Source organism: Chiloscyllium punctatum, chromosome 21 (genome assembly GCF_047496795.1).
Source record: "Chiloscyllium punctatum isolate Juve2018m chromosome 21, sChiPun1.3, whole genome shotgun sequence".
Lineage (NCBI taxonomy): Eukaryota > Metazoa > Chordata > Chondrichthyes > Orectolobiformes > Hemiscylliidae > Chiloscyllium > Chiloscyllium punctatum.
In genome coordinates, this window is record NC_092759.1 from 9,899,974 (window position 1) to 9,920,468 (window position 20,495).

The 20,495-nt window shown below is 43.6% G+C and overlaps 1 protein-coding gene across 8 annotated transcripts in view; it reads left to right on the plus strand.

Moving 5' to 3' along the window:
* The window catches only part of chd3 (chromodomain helicase DNA binding protein 3), a 117,800-nt gene that overhangs the window by 79,434 nt on the left and 17,871 nt on the right, over positions 1-20,495 (plus strand). For all 8 annotated transcript variants that reach the window (XM_072591517.1, XM_072591524.1, XM_072591519.1 and 5 more), the window contains 11 exons: positions 2,679-2,765; positions 3,190-3,275; positions 6,490-6,623; positions 6,751-6,895; positions 7,714-7,879; positions 8,528-8,637; positions 10,379-10,538; positions 11,011-11,106; positions 12,248-12,379; positions 17,092-17,200; positions 19,612-19,744. In XM_072591517.1, coding sequence (XP_072447618.1) covers positions 2,679-2,765; positions 3,190-3,275; positions 6,490-6,623; positions 6,751-6,895; positions 7,714-7,879; positions 8,528-8,637; positions 10,379-10,538; positions 11,011-11,106; positions 12,248-12,379; positions 17,092-17,200; positions 19,612-19,744 — 1,358 coding nt within the window. The remainder of the gene's footprint in view (positions 1-2,678; positions 2,766-3,189; positions 3,276-6,489; positions 6,624-6,750; positions 6,896-7,713; positions 7,880-8,527; positions 8,638-10,378; positions 10,539-11,010; positions 11,107-12,247; positions 12,380-17,091; positions 17,201-19,611; positions 19,745-20,495) is intronic.

Consider the following 20,495-nt stretch of genomic DNA (forward strand, 5'->3'; position numbering starts at 1 on the left):
GTAGAGAAAATGTTGGAGAAATGTAGCAGGTCTGGCAGCATCTGTGGAGGGAGGTGACTGACTTGTTTTCCACATTGCTTGAGCAGGCATCACAGATTGCTCATTCCCTGGGCTGGACTGACAGCTGAGTACTCCCTCTGTTTGCTGTGTGACAAATCCCACAACGGCTTTGACTCTGACAACTCACCCCTATATTTTATAAGTTTAAATTGTACTTTTGCCTGTCCTCCGATTATAGAGTTATGGCATTGCCTGAAGTATGGAAGGAGGTCATTCACCCTGCTGGATTTATGCCAGTTACTTTTCCCACAGCACTACAAACTTGTTTCATTTCAGATACTTGTATGGTTCTGTTTTCAAAGCAATGATCAAACCTGTCTTCAGCATTCCAGTCCCTATGTGGTTTTGCCAATTGTGTATAAATCTGTCCTCTTGTTCTCTCTTCTTTCACCAATTGGAGCAGTTTCTTTCCAATTCTCATGATTTTGAAAACTGGCTCTCGGCCTTCTCTGCCATTTTGAGAACTTGGGATAGAGTCATAGAGTGGTAGAGATGTACAGCATGGGAACAGACCCTTCGGTCCAACCCATCCATGCCGACCAGATATCCCAACCCAATCTAGTCCCACCTGCCAGCACCTGGCCCATATCCCTCCAAACCCTTCCTATTCATATGTCCATTCAAATGCCTCTTAAATGTTGCAATTGTCCCAGCCTCCACCACTTCCTCTGGCAGCTCATTCCATACACATACCACACTCTGTGTGAAAACGTTGCCCCTGAGGTCTCTTTTATATCTTTACCCTCTCACCCTAAGCCTATGCCGTCTAGTTCTGGATTTCCTGACCCCATCTGAAAGCACTTTGCTGCTAATGAAGTGTAGTTCCTGTTGTAGAGAAATAATCAGTTCTGCACAGAAGATCACAGCTGCAGTGTTATGATAAATGGGGTACTCCAAGTGCAATTGTGTTTTGCTTGGTTTGCGGATGGTCGCACTCCAGTAGTCCCTGCCTGCTGAGTGGAGAGCCAGTACAGCTTGCACAGGGCACAAGCTGAACTTGAATCTTTCATGAGATAGGTGAAAAGTTTAATTTGATTTACTAAAACTTAAATTGGATGTGGCTAACTACCTGCAACTGTGTATGCATGTTTAGTTACCTTCCTCATTTCTGTGTAGATGAAGTACTTTACTGTGAGGTGATGCTTTTTGAATGAGCCAGTAAATAAAGACCTCGTTTGTCTTTGAGGTTAAAGGAAAAATAGCCATGGTAACTATCAGAAGAAGAGGTGGAGGAGTTTACCCTGATTTTTCCCTGGCCGATTTGCAATTCCTGACCAGTCTTATTGTTATAGTTTATATGTTATTGCATTGTTGTTTTTAATTAGATTACTTTCAGTGTGGAAACAGGCCCTTCGGCCCAACAAATCCACACCGACCCTCCGAAGAGCAACCCACCCAGACCCATTCCCCTACATTTACCCCGTCACCTACATTTACCCCTTCACCTAACACTACAGGCAACTTAGCATGGCCAATTCACCTAACCTGCACATTTTTGGACTGTGGGAGGAAACCCATGCAGGCATGGAGAATGTGCAAACTCCACACAGTTGCCTGTGGTGGGAATTGAACCTGGTTCTCTGGCACTGTGAGGCAGCAGTGCTAACCACTGTGCCACAGTGTGGGAGCTTGCTATATGTTAACTAATTCCTGCATTTCAATTGTGACTGCATTTCAAAGGTAGTTTTCTGTAACTAGCGTTGTCACATCAGAGATGCCACATAAATGCAAGCTTTCTTCCATTTTGGTGTTCCAAGGACTAAGTTGTGAGACACAACAAAGTGGGTGACTTGTATGTCCCCTGTAGGGTTCATCTCCAGTCAAATGTTCCCACACTGGATCATGATTTAAGCTGATCTTCCCACCTCTGGACCCAGTTCACAGCTGACCCTTTGCAGAATGAGATAAGAGACCCAATAGTGCTGATTGAAGAATTCACATTTGGTTGATCTGAGTGTGTCTCTTAACCTGTATCTCTGTCTGGTATGGCCTTGCTCCAACAAGCTAATAGGTTAAATAAGTAAAAGAGCTTCTGCAGGTGCAAGCATGAAGAGCTGAATGACTAGCTTCTAATATGTAAGGTTCTCAAGTTAGAAAGGGAGTTGAAGGCTTGCACATTAATCTCAGTTAAATTTCTTTTCCTGTAAGGTTGGGCTGGTGCCAATGGAGCAGGATGTGAAGTAATGTGTAAGTGAAATTTGTTGTAAAGTTCAGTTGGCTACAGGAAAGACTGGGCCTTTTATGTTCAATTCGCTTTGCTCCCTTGAATGTTGGTGAGTGCCTCATCAGGGCAGCTGTGCATGGCAGGCATGAGATGTTGAAATACCTGTGCTGCCTTTGTCAGATCCTGGTCAGTGTTAGCTCCCGGGTGCCTCCATCAATTGTACCAGTGTTAAAAAGGAAACATTTGGCAATGTACTGTTTCCAGCAATCTCCTTAATTGACCAGTTTAGAAGCTTAAGGTTCAGCTTGAAAGAGAGTTAATTGGCAAGGGAACCCTAATGTGAAAGAACCTTACAAAATCGATGATTAGCACAAGGAATCTGATGTATTTATCATTTTTCAAAGTTGCATGATAGAAAGATAAATAATGGTAGTCTTTTCTTCCTTATGAACAGAATGGCAGGATGATGTATCAGACAACCAATCAGAATATTCGGTTGGTTCAGAGGAAGAAGATGAAGACTTTGATGAAAGACCAGAAGGTCACTTTAAAATTTTCATTCATTTGAATACATTTGTTAGTTAGCATTTGAATATTTTCTTCGAGCTTAACTTCTGCCTGTGGAAATGATGTGACACATGGGACTGTTGGGAGAGTATGTAGACGCTCCATACCAGAGATTCTGTTCGGAGAGAAAGAACCTAACAATCTTCATAGAGGCCATGTGTAAAGAGCGAGAGAATCTGACACCTTAGTGTGTAGAGAGTGGAATTTGACACCCTGCAATGGGACTGTCCATTGATAGAGTGTCAGACAGTGTGTGGATGTGATGCACTGCAGCAAAAATGTGTGGCGTGAGAGTGATCTGAGTGTCCTGCAGCAGAACATTATATGGGTTTTACTTGTCCTACTAGCTAACAGATTTATAAATAAAAACATTTATTTCTTTTCCTTTGACTCTGAAGGTCGCCGCCAATCCAAGCGTCAACTCCGTGGTGAGAAGGATAAACCGCTTCCACCTTTGTTGGCGCGAGTTGGTGGAAACATCGAGGTAATTGATGGCAGAGGTCGAAGTAGCATGTGGGCAGTTATAATAACTTTACACTGGATTAACAAAGCATCTGCATGATATTTATAGGCTGAATGGCCAGCTTGGTGTGCTGTAAATTCCACTACGATGTTCAGCATTGTAGTGATGTGATCATGTGTGTTGGCTTGTGAAGAGAATCCCATTCGCTCTCTGGGGAATGGGTCACAAGTACTGACCAAATCCTCACTTCATCCATTCCTGCTGCTGACCTTTGTTTTTCTCTCTATCTGCATTCTGTGTAACTCAGTTTGGTCGTGGAGCAATTTTGCTAACCCTGTCTGAAAAGCTGCCCCACCATTCTTTGTGTCGCAATTTAGTTGGCAGTGTTTATGCTTTCCTTCACAGTGGGACTTTGTCTTGCTGAGTACGTTTGGACCTATGTTTGCAGGAGTCGGCCCCTTGAGCCTACTCGTGTCAATCAACTAAGATTATGGCTGACCTGATCATACCTCCGTGACTACCTGGTCAGGTCCACACCCCCCTATGACCCACCCTCCCATTCTGGCACTTTTCCCCTGCCACCGCAGGAACTGTAAAACCTGTGCCCACACGTCCTCCCTCACCTCTATCCAAGGCCCTAAAGGAGCCTTCCACATCCATCAAAGTTTCACCTGCACATCCACCAATATCATTTATTGTATCCGTTGCTCCCGATGCGGTCTCCTCTACATTGGGGAGACTGGGCGCCTCCTAGCAGAGCGCTTTAGGGAACATCTCCGAGACACCTGCACCAATCAACCAAACCGCCCCGTGGCCCAACATTTCAACTCCCCCTCCCACTCTGCCGAGGACATGGAGGTCCTGGGCCTCCTTCACCGCCGCTCCCTCACCACCCGACGCCTGGAGGAAGAACGCCTCATCTTCCGCCTCGGAACACTTCAACCCCAGGGCATCAATGTGGACTTCAACAGTTTCCTCATTTCCCCTTCCCCCACCTCATCCTAGTTTCAAACTTGCAGCTCAGTTACTGTCTCCTTGACTTGTCTGACCTGCCTATCTTCTTTTCCACCTATTCACTCCACCCTCTCCTCCTTGACCTATCACCTTCATCTCCTCCCCCACTCACCCATTATACTCTATGCTACTCTCTCCCCACCCCCACCCTCCTCTTGCTTAACTCTCCATGCTTCAGGCTCTCTGCCTTTATTCCTGATGAAGGGCTTTTGCCCGAAACGTTGATTTTGCTGCTCGTTGGATGCTGCCTGAACTGCTGTGCTCTTCCAGCACCTCTAATCCAGTATTTGATTTTCAGCATCAGCAGTCATTGTTTTTACCATACCATACCCCTGTCTACCCTCAACCTTTCACCTCTGGCTTGTCAAGAATCTGTTCAGAAATTCTGCTTTTCCCTGCTTGAGGGAAGAGAATTCCAAAGACTCATCTCATCTCTCCTGCTTCCCCCACCCCCCAAAAAAAATTTGCTCCTCATTTCTTTCTTACTTTTTAAATAGTGACACCTGGTTCTGGATCCTCCCTCCAGAAGAGTTTTCCTTCCAACATCTGCCATTCAAGACCTGTCAGGATCTTGTTTGTTTCAATCAAGCCACCTCTTGCTGTTCTTCAAAATTCACACTGTGTGCGCACTTAGCCCGGCCAACCTTTCCTCATAGATGACAACGATAACACTTTTTTTAAAAACCCTAAATATTCTAGTATTAATTTCTGGGGTGGCAGGGCTGATGTAAGAAGTGTGACTGGATCAGTCAGGAGTATATTCACTCGAGTCGAGAAGAATTGGGGGGGAGGAGGGGTAGCATCTCAGAATAAGCTTTCAAACAGGGAATATACAATGGATGTTCCTGATGACTGGGAAGTCCAGAACTGGGAGTCGCAATTTCAGCGTAAGAGAGTAGACTATTTAGGACTCTGATGAGAAATTATCTGGAGAGCGATGAACTTGTGGAATTCTCTGCTAAGATAGCAGTTGTAGCCAAAGTTTTAAAAATTTTCAAGGTGGTGCATGTAGTTTCTGGGGCTAACAGGATGAAGGGTAATGAGGAAGCAGGGACAGGGTACTGAGTTAACATAGCATATCATATGATAAGCTATAATCATATGGAATGATGAAGCAGGTTTGAAGGGCTGAAAGCCTACTTTTGCTCCTATTTTGTGTTTTTTTTTATTCATTTCTCTCTGCAATGAAGTAATTAATATTTTATTTACTTTGTAGCTTGCAAAGATTTTAGAATGCTGGTTCAGCAATTCCTGGGTTGAGGCACTCAGATCCTTCTGTATCCTGGAGTTGTACTCCATTTTACTCAAGGTTCCTAATCTAAATCCTGAAGGGCAGTTCAGCCCGGACTTACCTCACTTATTTATCAACTGGCAAGCATTGTCAAAATTTACCTCCCTATTTTGAAACAGTGAGAGATTAATTAGGAGCAGTGTTGCACACAATGCCTCACATTCCCAAGGCCCCTTTTATCAAGGGATTCCAACCATTTTGAAAAGAACGTGTGCTTTTTCAGGAACATGGCTGCCTCCTCCTCTTCTTCTCTTTTCTTTTTCCCTCCCCCCCCCCCACCTCAACCACCACCAGCAGATCTAAGATAAGAATGTTTGACTGTCTGACAGAATAACTAGTGAGACGAGTACTGGGCTGAGGCAAATTTGGACAGTTAGGATGGTGTGGGGAAATGCAGGAGAGCAGAGGCCCTGATTTTGGTTGCCAAGTGATGATAGCCTTACTCAGATGAAATGTCACTGACTAATGTTGACTGTCTTGATTTCCTAGAGGGGGTCTTGAGACATGGCCCCTTCTCTCATGCAGGACAGACATTCAAACTGTGTAATGGGCTTCCGCAGGCAGTCTAAAGAGAGCCTGCCCTGCAAACCAATACAATACAGTCACTGCAACCTCTGGTGCAGTGGTGGGTGAGGGGAGGGGAGAAATTGGACTGAAGTCAGTGATTGCATAATGAACACTTTTTTGGCTTTACTGATGGCAAAAATCCTATTTTCAGTGGAATAAAGGTAATACAGGAGGTGTGGAAGATAAGATGTGAGAGCTTCCCTGGACTGCACCAGAAAAGCTCCAGTTTCAGTTCCCATGCTCTGGCCTCCCTCTTGGGCTGGGAATGAGCACAATTGACCCAAAACACCATTGGTTATGCTTCCTTCCGCAGTCAAATAAACCAAATCCCCTCCCCTCAAATGTTTCCTCACTCCTCCACAGGTTTTAGGATTTAACACTCGGCAGAGGAAAGCTTTCCTCAATGCAGTGATGAGGTGGGGCATGCCTCCTCAGGATGCTTTCAACTCCCAGTGGCTGGTCAGGGATCTGCGAGGCAAAAGTGAGAAGGAGTTCAAGTAAGTTTGCCGTCCTGTTTCTTGTTGGAAACATTACCACTGACATGGTTTTGTTTTGTTTTGTTTTGTTTTTCTTTTGAATCTGTTTATCCAGTGAGTCCTGTCAGGTTGGTCTGTTTCATTGTAGGGCTTATGTATCTCTCTTCATGAGACATCTGTGTGAGCCTGGGGCTGATGGTGCAGAGACGTTTGCAGATGGCGTGCCTCGAGAGGGTCTCTCTCGGCAGCAAGTCCTGACCAGGATAGGAGTCATGTCTCTGGTGAAGAAGAAGGTTAGTGTCAGACGGTTCTGAAATTACTTGAGTGATGGGTACAGTTGAATGATTTGCATCATATTGCTATAAGGGTGTCCAGATGCAGTCAGTGATGGGAGAATCCTTTTACCTTGGATGGTGATATTAGTGAATATTTTTCAGCTCTGAATGTATTTCAAATGCATTTTCCTTTGCACAAGCATGTTATGCTGATAATGCTCAGCAGCCTCCAAAATGGCAAAGTGAATTCATATTGAAGAGAAGCCTGTTGTCAATACTGCTAACTGTCTTGTTTTATTGCCTGGACCAATGGAGGTAGTTAACCCTGTGGTTACACTAGTGGCTCAGAGGACCTGACATGTTTGAATTTCACTATTTGGGGGTACGTTGTAAAAGTGAATGCAGTGCATCTCGTTAGCTGTATGCTGACACAAGGACAAAACTGATGGTGGATAATTTTTACACTAACCTCAGAGGGAAAAGAAGCTGCCATCAGGCTGTATTACTGGGTGTTTCTGGTTTCTTAAGCAGTGGCTCACTCTTATTACGCTGGTGGCGTGTAAAACTGGGCAGTAAGTGCTTTCTTGTCCGGTGGATTCTCAAAATAACTTCTTTCGTATCTAAGTATGTTCACATCCCCATCTTCAAGTCTGTTTAGTTATTCTGGAGACTGGTGAATTCACCATCCTTGTTGCTACCACTATTGCTGCTTTGTAGACCTGGCCATATTCTGACTGTTCGGTTGTGTTGACTCTTACTCTGCTGTATAATTATTGCCAGTAATGCGAGTCAGTGGATTGATCACTAACTTCCTGACTGTCCTCTCTTGGTATCAGGTGCAGGAATTTGAACACATCAATGGGAAATGGAGCATGCCAGAGCTTATCCCAGAGGTCACTGCCGATTCGAAGAAATCATCCAGAGCCTCCTCTCCCGTAGTGAAGACAGCAACAACAACACCAGAGCCCAGTTGTAGCAACACACCCTGCACTTCAAAACCAGGTACAGGGAGGAACTGAGAAACAAACTCCATTGACCAACCCCCTTGTCCCCTGCACCAAAAAGGTACGCAGGGAAACAAGCCATGCATATAGCAGTACAGTACTGTACCTTGAGGATCAGACGTCTCAGTCTAAGGATACTGAGTAGACGATTTGGGATTGACATGCAGAGAAATATCTTCATCCAAACCGTGTTGAGCCTATGAGATTCTCTGCCACAGAAAGCAGTGAGGCTAAAATATTGAATAACTCATTTGAAGAAGGAGTTAGATGTGGTGGGGCTGAAGGGATTCAAGAAGTACGGGGAGAAAGCGGGAGCAGAGGACTGAGCTGGATGTTCGGTCATGGTCATGTTGAATGGTGGAGCAGGATTGAAGGACTGAATTGCGTACTCCTATTTACAGTTTCTGTGTAGACAGAAATCTCCCTACCTAAAACAAGTCCCCCACCCCAACCGTGTCGGTGTCTTGCACTCCTCCCTATCTGTCTGTGTCTTGTGTGGCCCCACTCTCCTCAAGGTACACAGGAGCAAATATTTCCTATTGCATCTGCTGTATATTAGCAAACTACTGGCACTAAAGTGCCATCTTCTATTGTACTAGCAGACACAGGCACATGTCTGATATTTTCTTGAATTTTGAATGTCTAGCAACTCCTGCCCCAAGTGATAAATTGGAAGGAATTGGAAATCCTGCTGAAAAGGAGGTGACAGATTCCAAGGAGGAAGAGGCAAATGGTGGCGAGAAAATGGAACTGGAGGTAGTAGATGTTCTATGTAAACAGTGTGTAAGCTGGGGAGGATTGTATTGTTTTGCGTAGGAGGGGAAATATTATTGGAGACAGTGTTCTTATGTGCAATCTATTGCACAAAATAGTAGGGTTTCTGGCCTGAAATGTCACAGACCTATGAAAAATTCACTTTAATAATAACACACAACCGTTTTGCAAGCTTTAGCTGGTGAATCCAATTGTGTTATGCTGTGACCATATTACAGACTAATTAAGCAGATCAGAACCTTTTCCAACCTTTTATGTCTTCGATATAACGATTTGCACAGTTCATAAGATTACATCAGTGTCAAATCATATCCTGATCTCGCAGCTATAGACTTAGAACTTTAATTTGACTGCTTTCATAAATCCAAAACAACAGGAGTTTCTCAATGTGTTATTATAATCATAGAGATCTCCAGTGCAAATAAAAGCCCTTTTGGCCCGTCACATCCATGCTGGTCAAAACCAACCACCTAACTATTTTAACCCCATTTTCCAGCCCATTACCACATATGTGTTGGCATTGCAAGTGCACATCTAAATGTTATGAAGGTTTCTGCCTCTACCATCCTTACAGGAGGTGAGTTCCAGATTCCTATCGTCCTCTGGTTGAAAATTCTTTTCCTCACACCTCCTTCTGCCCCTTGGCTTAAATCTATGACCCTAGTTATTGATTCCTCCAGTAAAGGTACGTGTATTTTTTTCCCATCTCCCCATCTATGATGCTCGTAATTTTATGCATATCAATTATGTCCCCTCTCAATCCCTTCTGCTTGAAGGAAAACAAACTCACTCTATCCATTCTCTTTTCATAACTGAAGCTCTCCAGCCTAGGCAACACTTTTTATAAATCTTCACCTGGGGAGGGTGCAGTGCTGTCACATCTCTCCTATAATGTGGATTCCAGAACTGCACACGCTACTCTAGCTGTCGCCTAACAAACATTTTGTGCCGTTCCAGCATAGTTTCATCTGTCTTTCTACCTTACGGAACCAGTATACATGCACAACAAGGCCCTGTGCATCTTTCGTGCTTCCCAGGAACCTACCATTCATCATGTTGGCGAATTCTGCAGAAGTGACACCAGCTAATGAAAACTGAGATGTATATAGGAATGTTATCTAATTGGGCTTCTTGCTTAAGTTGACCATTTGCTTTTGATTTTTGATTTCTTTCAGTAATCATTACTTTTTGCCTGCTAACAAGTCAGTTTAGAAGTTGTTCCATAATATCATACAATCTGACAGCATTGGAGAGGGGTCATTCAAACCATTATACCAGTTTTCTGACTCTCTGAAAGAGCAATCCAGTTGAGTTCCTGCTGTCTCCATAGTCTTGCAAATTTTTGTTTTTCCAGTAGTGCTCCAGTCCTATCTTGGAAATTCCCATTGAATCTGCTGCCACTGTCCTTTAGGCATTCCACATCACAGCTGCGTAAGATAATGTTTTTAATATCTCCATCTCCCTCCGATTCTTTTGCTCGTTATTTTAAGTCTGGATTCTCTGATTCCAAACCAACCTGCTTACATTCATATGGAGGTATTGCTTAGTAAAAATGGTGATAGGAAAGTCAGTAGTGAGATCATGGCAGATTTAGGTATCTGATTGACGTGTTTGAGCTCTTGCTGTTCAGTGCTGTATTTTTTAGGGTTTTATTTTTTAAACCCTTTTTGTGTTTCTTCCTTATTCTGCATGGCAGTTGTGTATGTTGATGTTTCTGTTTTAGACACCCAGTACAGAGGAAGATCCTGTGACTATTGAAAAGGCTGAGACCCAGACCCAGCACCAGCCACCAGTTAGTGAAGATGTTAAAGACCTGCCAGAAGAAGAGAGGCAGACTGGTGGAGTAGAAGGACAGGATGCAGTGACCAAAGATGAGAAACAAGGTATCAGATTAGATCAAAAATCAAAGGGTGAGGGATTCTGCAGGGGAAACAGGATTGGTAACGTTGACTGAAGGAAGAAGGTGATTTGTTGATACTGAGGCTGTACAGTGGATGATTGGAGCATAACAGTCATGGTTCCTGTTTCTGATTGCTGTACAGAGTTTCTTGCTAATAGGGGAGGTTGTGTCCAGGTAAATGGACCAAAAATAGTTAACTGGAGTTTAAATTACACAGTCATGCTTGAATGGCATAACTGGGTCAAGACAATGGATAGCATACCCCTCTCCCTGTCTACTAATGGAAGTATTTACAGTTATGATAGGGTTGATTCTCTCTACGCTGGCTCCAGGCGGGGATGAGTCATGCTGCAGGACAATCCATTCATGTTGAATAGAGGTGTAACTGTAAGAGTTCTCCACAAGCTTTGCATTTTAGTGCAGCTATAACTGAACTGTTCTCTTTTTAACTGCAGAGACTGAAAGGAGTGGCAGGGAACTGACAATCGAAAAAACCGATGTGACCTCGGAAGTGAAAGAAAAGGTTGAGCCAGAGACTGCTGTTATTAAAGGTAATGATGGCACTGAATGACCCCAACTGTCAGGGATTCCCTAAGAAGCACAGTGTGAAAGGTAACTGAGGTACTGTCTGACAGTCTCCATCAGCTTGGCTTCACCAAGCATACAGAGAGGAGCCTCTGATAACAACAGCCCTCCAGCAAACAGATTTTGTGTGTTTGTTATTCACTAAACCTTCAGTGCCTGAGGTTTACTTGTGTCCAGTATTTTTTTTAAAGGTGTTCATGACCTTATTTCAAGGAGGAGACTTCTAACTGTTCTGTCTGTTGATCTTTAATCTTGACCTCCAGATCTGTCAAGGTCTCTTTCCCCATATGCATGCATCTGATTTGTCTTGAACTGCTGCATTCAATTATGGTGAAAATATGCCCACAATGCTGTTAGGGATAGAATTTTGAGCCAGAAACAGTGAAAGAATGGTCTGTGTTTCCAAATCATGATGGTATATGGCTTGGAGGGGAATTTGCAGATGTTGACATTCCCACGTTCTATGCCTTTGTGCTTCGAGATGGTTTTGGTCACAGGTTTGGCAGGTGCTGTCAGAGAAGCCTCAGTCAATTGTTACAGTCCATGTAGTAAGTGTGCTGTGTTGTTGGTGAGGAGAGTGAATGTCAATAAGGTTCCAATCAAGCAGGCTGCTGTGTCCTGGATGGTGTGGAGCTGCACTCTCCCAGGAGTGTGGGGAGTATTCCATCGCACTCCAACTTGCCCCTTGTAGACAGTGGGCAGCTTTGGGGAATCAGCAGATAGGTTCCCCTGTCAAATTTCACTAACACCAAGGGTACAAGGGAGATCATAACTTGGTTGCCATGGCCAAGTTGGACCGAAGGATCTGTTTCCATGCTATATACCTCTCTTACTGTAATCAGGACTGAGATGAGAGATGTTTTCCCTCAGTGGTGAGCCTGTAGAATTTACTACACGATGAAGACACTGTAGGATTTTCAAGGAGTTGGATATAGCACATATGGTAAAGAGCCAAAGGATATGGGGGAGGTAAAGCAGGAGCAGGCCATTGATTTTGGTCAGCCTTCATACTGGTGAATGGCTGAGCAGGTTCAAAGGGGCTGAATTGCCTCTCACTGTTCCTATTTTCTATGTTTTACTATTTATATATTTTCTACTTTTGTACAGAGGAGACTAAAACCGAGAAGGATTTACGATCTATTAATGTTAAAGATGAAAGCAAGAACAATGGGAAGAGGGAGGAGGACAGGACGGAGAAGTGCAAGTTCATGTTTAATATTGCCGATGGAGGCTTCACAGGTGATTTTGTTTTTGTGTACATATATGTCACTAACCATTGTTTAATGCATTTTCATTGGTGAGAGGATCAATAACTTGGAGGGATGCCGATTTGAACATAATCAGCAAAAGAAGCACCTTCAATTACAACTTTCAAAACACAGTTTAAAGAACAAAAGAAATGCAGGATTCTGGGGAAAGGATTTGGGACTAATGAATCACACAGGTTGTTATCCAGTCCGTCTCAGTGACTGCATGGAAGGACTTTTTTTGTTTTGGCCCATTGTTTCTATTGACTGTGTAGGAGCAGTTACCTACCACTATCTCGCTGTCTCCCTGTACTTTCTGTTGAACCTTGCCTTGTCACTTGGTAGTCACATGAGTATGGGGAACACTTAAAAATAAAAGTAAATGTTAGGCTTTATAGAGTCATAGAGATGTTCAGCACGGAACCAGACCCTTTGATCCAACCCATCCATGCCGACCAGACATCCCAACCCAATCTAGTCCCACCTGCCAGCACCCGGCCCATATCCCTCCAAACCCTTCCTGTTCACATACCCATCCAGATGCCTTTTAAATGTTGTAATTGTACCAGCCTCCACCACTTCCTCTGGCAGCTCATTCCATACACGTACCACTCTCTGTGTGAAAATGTTGCCCTTAAGTCTCCTTTATATCTTTCCCCTCTCACCCTAAACCTATACCCTCTAGTTCTGGAATCCCCGACCCCAGGGAAAAGACTTTGTCTGTTTATCCTATCCGTGCCCCTCATAATTTTGTCAACCTCTATAAGGTCACCCCTCAGCCTCTGACGCTCCAGGGAAAACGGCTCCAGCCTGTTCAGCCTCTCCCTGCAGCTCAAATCCTCCAATCCTGGCAACATCCTTGTAAATCTTTTCTGAATCCTTTCAAGTTTCACAGCATCTTTCCGATTAGGAAGGAGACCAGAACTGCACGCAATATTCCAACAGTGGCCTAACCAATGTCCTGTAAGCTGCAACATGACCTCCCAACTCCTGTACTCAATATTCTGACCAATAAAGGAAAGCATACCAAACACTGCCTTCACTAACCTATCTCCCTGCGACTCCACTTTCAAGGAGCTATGAACCTGCACTCCAAGGTCTCTTTGTTCAGCAACACTCCCTAGGACCTTACCATTAAGTGTAGAAGTCCTGCTAAGATTTGCTTTCCCAAAATGCAGCACCTCGCATTTATCTGAATTAAACTCCATCTGCCACTCCTCAGCCCATTGGCCCATCTGGTCCAGATCCTGTTGTAATCTGAGGTAACCCTCTTCACTGTCCACTACGCCTCCAATTTTGGTGTCATCTGCAAACTTACTAACTGTACCTCTTATGCTTGCATCCAAATCATTTATGTAAATGTCAAAAAGTAGAGGGCCCAGCACTGATCCTTGATGCACTCCACTGGTCACAGGCCTCCAGTCTGAAAAAACAACCCTCCACCCACCACCCTCTGTCTTCTACCTTTTGAGCCAGTTTTGTATCCAAATGGCTAGTTCTCCTTGTATTCCATGAGATCTAACTTTGCTAATCAGTCTCCCATGGGGAACCTTGTCGAATGCCTTACTGAAGTCCATATAGATCACATCTACTGCTCTGCCCTCATCAATCATCTTTGTTACTTCTTCAAAATACTCAATCAAGTTTGTGAGACATGATTTCCCACGCACAAAGCCATGTTGACTATCCCGAATCAGTCCTTGCCTTTCCAAATACATGTACATCCTGTCCCTCAGGATTCCCTCCAACAACTTGCCCACCACCAAAGTCAGGCTCACCAGTCTATAGTTCCCTGGCTTGTCTTTACCACCCTTCTTAAACAGTGGCACCATGTTTGCCAACCTCCAGTCTTCTGGCACCTCACCTATGACTAACTATGATACAAATATCTCAGCAAGAGGCCCAGCAATCACTTCTCTAGTTTGCCCACAGAGTTCTCTGGTACACCTGATCAGGACCTGAGTATTTATCCACCTTTTTAACTGTTTCAAGACATCCAGCACTTCCTCCTCTGTAATCTGGACATTTTGCAAGATGTTCACCATCTATTTCCCTATAGTCTGTATCTTCCATATCCTTTTCCACAGTAAATATTGATGCAAAATATTCATTTAGTATCTCCCCCCATTTTCTGTGGCTCCACACAAAGGCCACCTTGCTAATCTTTTGAGGGGCCCTAGTTACCCTTTTGTCTTTAATATATTTGTAAAAACCCTTTGGATTCTCCGTAATTCTATTTGCCAAAACTATCTCATGTCCCCTTTTGCCCTCCTGATTTCTCTCTTAAATATACTCCTCCTTCCTTTATACTCTTCTAAGGATTCACTCGATCTATCCTCTCTATACCTAACATACGCTTCTTCTTTCTTAACCAAACCCTCAATTTCTTTAGTCATCCAGCATTCCCTATACCTACCAGCCTTCCCTTTCACCCTGACGGGGATATACTTTCTCTGGATTCTCATTATCTCATTTCTGAAGGCTTCCCATTTTCCAGCTGTCCCTTGACCTGCGAACATCTGCCTCCAATCAGCTTCAGAACGTTCTTGCCTAATATTGTCAAAATTGGCTTTTCTCCAGTTTAGAACTTCAACTTAGATCTGGTCTATCCTTTTCCATCAGTATTTTAAATCTAATAGAATAATGGTCACTGGCCCCAAAATGCTCCCCCACTGACACCTCAGTCACCTGCCCTGCCTTATTTCCCAAGAGTAGGTCAAGTTTTGCACCTTCTCTAGTCGGTACACCCACATGCTGAATCAGAAAATTGTCTTGTACACACTTAAAAACTTCCTTTCCATCTAAACCTTTAACACTATGGCAGTCCCAGTCGATGTTTGGAAAGTTAAAATCCCCTACCATAACTACCGTATTATTCTTACAGATAACTGAGATCTCCTTACAAGTTTGTTTCTCAATTTCCCTCTGACTATTGTGGGGTCTATAATATTATCCCCATAAGGTGATCATCCCTTTCTTATTTCTCAGTTCCACCCAAATAACTTCCCCGGATGTATGTCTGGGAATATCCTCCCTCAGCACAGCTGTAATGCTATCCCCTATCAAAAATGCCACTCCCCCTCCTCCCTTGCCTCCCTTTCTATCCTTGCTGTAGCATTTGTATCCTGGAATATTAAGCTGCCAGTCCTGTCCATCCCTGAGCCATGTTTCTGTAATTGTATGATATCTCAGGGCATGTTTAGGAACATGGGTTTGAGATCATCTGCCTTCCCTGTTAGGCCTCTTGCATTGAAATAAATGTAGTTTAAGTTATTAGTCCTATCTTGTGTCTGTCTGTGTCTCAGATTGATCTCTTTCTTCACAATCTCCCTGGGTCCCACCACCCCCCACCTTGACTAGTTTAAATCCTCCCAAGCAGCTCTAGCAAATTTCCCTGCCAGTATATTAGTCCCCTGCCAATTTAGGTGCAATCCGTCCTTCTTGTACCGTTCACTTCCACCCCAAAAGAGATTCCAATAGTCCCAAAATGTGAATCCTTCTCCCATACATCAGCTCCTCAGCCATGCATTCATCCGCTCTATCCTCCTATTCCTGCCCTCACTAGCTCGTAGCACTGGGAGTAATCCAGATATTACTACCCTCGAGGGCCTCCTTTTTAAATTTCTGCCTAACTCTCTGTAATCTCCCTTCAGAATCTCAACCTTTTCCCTTCCAATGTCGTTGGTTCCAATGTGTGTAAATCTATATTTTTAAAGATTTGTCTTCGAACTGTACTTTAGTGGCTGTGCCCAGGGTCGAACTATTTCCTGTTGCAGAAGGACCTTCATCAATGTGGTTAATTGGTCCAAATAAAATACGGAAAGGAAATATGCCCGCTGATGTTTGGGTTGTATTTAGTATACTAGAGGTCTAGTTAAGACTTGACCAGCAACACTGTTCCATTTCAGGCACCACTTCTTGGGGAGGCTGTATCGACCTTGGATGGGGTCCAATGCAAATTCACCATAGTTTTAATTCATGAGGACTGGTTGCACAGTCTAATTGATTCTGCCATGATCTTTTTGAGGCATTTAAGTTGATTAAAGAATTTGATGGGGTCAATACAAAGTATCACCTTTTTGAAAGGATGGGTAACAAAGCCAAGGAAACAGCACCCTGAAATTCAATCCAGGACGCTCAAGGTAATGTAACAAAGTACTTTCTTCACATGAAGTAAAATGAAAAGTCTGGACATTCTTCCTCTAAAATGAGTGCTATAAGGCAGGGAAGTTGAACAAAATTTTTAAAAGTGAAATTAATTTTCATTGTGGAGATCTGAAATGAACTGGCATAGTTGGATACAGATTAACCAGAATGTAGTCAAGATTAGAGTGGTGCTGGGAAAGCACAGCAGGTCAGGCAGCATCTGAGGAGCAGGAAAATTGACATTTCAGGCAGGAATTCTTCATCAGGAATGCTCCTCGGATGCTGCTTAACCAGAATGTAGTTGAGCAATGGATCAGGTTAGATTGGTCAATTGATTGTCTTCTGCTTGTGCTCCTACAGGGGCAGTAGTGTGGATTCTGGGTTGGCCTCCTATCCAAAAGCTGGGGAGGACTGAAATGGAAAAGGACTTGCCCCAAGCTTGATAGCATGACAGCGTCTTTACATTCATTGGAATGAAATGAGATTGAGTATCCTGAGATACTGATGAATTAATAACAATTTTTGGGTGGATGCTAACCATGGTGCTTCTCTTAACAGAACTGCATACACTGTGGCAGAATGAGGAACGGGCTGCAATATCCTCTGGGAAGGTATCTGAAATTTGGCACCGACGACATGACTTCTGGCTGCTGTCTGGGATTGTTGTGTATCCTATCTATTGCTGCTCTAAGATGAGCCACTCTGTGCCAGGTCAACTCAAAGCTTTGTTCTGTTTTTAATTTATGACCACAATGCCACAAGTTAAGTCTGGAGTGGAGCATCCTGTATGCTGTTTCATTAGGTCTGGTATGTAATGACTCTTGCAGGTGTGCTGACACAGTTTGTGCACAGCAATTGAATTTCTGTGTAAGCTCCCTTGGTTGAATAATTGCTAGCAGTTGCTGTTAAGGACAGTGAGGCATTCTGAGATTGATCCCAGCTAGGGTCTGAGTGGAGGTGGGGGTGAAGAGATTGGAGAATGAGTGATCATTGTCCTTACTGAGGTCCTCTCGTTTTTGTCTGTCTTATATTTGTGTGAGAGGCTACAATTTCTACCCCCCCAAATATATCATAGAATTTCTGTACTGCAGGTAGAGGCCATGCGGCTGATCGAATCTGATCTGGCACTTTGAAGAGCATCCCACCTTATCTTCATAAGCCCACATTTTGCCATAAGTTATTCATTTGGCCTGGAAATCGTTGCACTGTGGGAGGAAACCCACTAAGATGGTGGGAGATCATGCAGATTTGACAGTCACCTGAAGCTGGAATCAAACCTGCATCTCCAGCATTGTGAGGCAGCATTGCCAACCACTGAGCCACTGTGCTGCTCTTGTTTAACAACTTGTAAGAAGAAATTTGAATTCACAGTGGCCAACTTGAATAATGCAATTTCAAATATTTGACTGAAACACATTCAAAATAACATTAACTAAACGCTATTTCTTGTACTGTAAACTTCTTCAGGAGAAATTCTCAGTGCAATGCTTAAATCAGCTAAACAATTCCCTCTGCAGCTATACTTCTTCCCTCACTTTAGAAGACACTATATTCTTTTGCAGCAGTCTGAAGTGACTCTTGGCTCTCAAGGCCTTGCTGCCCTTTCTTTTCCAGCCAGATGCTTTAATCTCTGAACTGGCTTTTACAGTAAGCATTAATTTGGAGCCCCCTTCCTTTCACCAAAGCTGGGTGATTCGTCTAACCTTATTTAAATCTTCAAAATAAGCTAGGTCTTTTCGTATGAGGGTGAGCTTGTACAGTAAACAGTTGAGACTGACTGACTGTCTAGCTTGCATTTTTTTTTCACTCAGCAAGTTGCCCTATGACAGCTTACCCCCTCGAACTTAGCACCATGATACCTACAGTCAAACGATTTATGTCCAGGATGAAATGCTGGTTGGCTAACTTTTTCAAATCCAATTTCATTCTATCTTGAAACTCCCAAGCATAACTATTTACAAAACATGATACTCTTAAGATTCGTAAAGACTAAGTTGTAACAGTTCAACCAAATTTGAGTCACAGATGTATAGCATGGCAACAGACACTTCGGTCCAACTTGCCCATGCTGAGCAGATATCCTAACCTAATTTAGTTCCATTTGCCAGCACCCGGCCCATATCCCCCTAAACCCTTCCTATTCATATACACCTCCAGATGCCTTTTTAAAGTGCGTCCACCGCTTTCTCTGGCAGCTCATTCCATACACACACCACCTGCCTGAAAATGTCCCTTAGGTCATTTTAAATCTTGCCCCCCTCGCCTTAAATCTGTGCACTCTTGTTCTGGTCTCCATCACCCTAGGGAAAAGACCTTGTCTATTTATCCTATCCATTCCCCATTTGACCTTATAAACCTCTATAAGGTCATCCCTCAGCCTTTGATAGTCCAGGGAAAAAAAGACCCAGCCCCTTAAAAGCTCAAATCCTCCAATCCTAACAGCATTCTTGTAAATCTTTTCTGAACCCTTTCAAGTTTCACAACATCCTCCCGATAGAAGGGAGACCAGAATTGAGCACTATACTCTTGAAAATGGCCTATCCAAGTTGTACAGCCACAACGCAACCTCTCCAACTCCTATACTCAGTACTCTGACCGATAAAGGAAAGCATACCAAACTTCTTGTTTACCATTCTATGTACCTGTGACTCAACTTTGAAGGAGCTATGAACCTGCACTCCAAGGTCTCTTTGTTCAACAGCACTCCCCAGGATCTTAGCATTAAGTGTATAAATCCTGCCCTGATTTGCCTTTCCAAAATGCAGCACCTCACATTTATCTAAATTAAACTCCACCTGTCATTCCTTGGCCCATTGATCCATCTGATGAAGATCTCTGAGGTAACCTTTGCTGTCCACTACGTCTCCAATTTTGGTGTCATCTGCAAACTTACTAACTTATACCTCCTTATGCTCACACCCAAATCATTTATGTAAATGACAAAAAGCAGTGGGCGCAGCACCAATCCTTGTGACACACTGCTGGTCACAGGCCTCCAATCTGAAAACAGCCCTCCATCACATCCTGTTTTCTACTTCAAGCCAGTTCTGTACCCAAATGCACCTTAACTCCGAGCAGGTATGGATATGCACGATGGCAGGACATTCAGAATGATGCCCGGTTTGCCATTATCAACGAACCCTTCAAGTTGGAAGTGAATAAAGGAAACTTCTTGGAGATGAAGAACAAGTTTCTTGCTCGAAGGTTTAAGGTGAGTAACCTAGAAAGTTGGTTATGGGGACTAAAACAATCGTATACATGGAGAGATGGAGTGCAACGTGTCCAGCGAGTACAGGAAACAACAATTTGCAATTAATTACAAGACTTGCAAAGGTACTTTAAAGGAGTAATAACAAGAAAGTTAATGTCGAACCTTGTAAAATAGGGCTAATAGTGAAAAATTTGGTTAATTAGATAATGAGCATTTTGAAGGTGGTGTGGAGGGCAGATGTTAATGGAGAGAATGCCAGAGTTTAGAGCTGAGATCGATGAAGGCACAGCCAACAGGCACAACTAGGACATGCAAGAGGCCAGAGTCCGCATCACAGATCAGGAGAGTTCTGCAATCTGAAAGAGGTTGTGCAGATGGGGAGTGTTGACAGAGGCTGGAGGATATTTTAAATTAACAGGATGCAGGCATTACCAGATAAGCTAGCATTTGTTCCCCATTCCTTGGGGCGATGAGTTGCAATCTGGAGTGAGGACACCCACACAGACAGTGCTGTTAGGAAGGGGTTACCTAGATTTCTGTCCAAGTGACAGTGAAGGAGCAGGTGATGTACTTAAGTCAGAATAGGAAAATGTATGACATGGAGGGCAAACTGCAGATGGTGAAATTCCATAAATCTGCCTTTTCCTGAAAGATTTCAGGTTTGGAAAGCGTTATTGATCTTGCAGATGTGTCAGGAGGAGGGAGAGTGTGTTGAAGGCACATAGTTGGAGAGGTCGATGAAGCAGGCTGA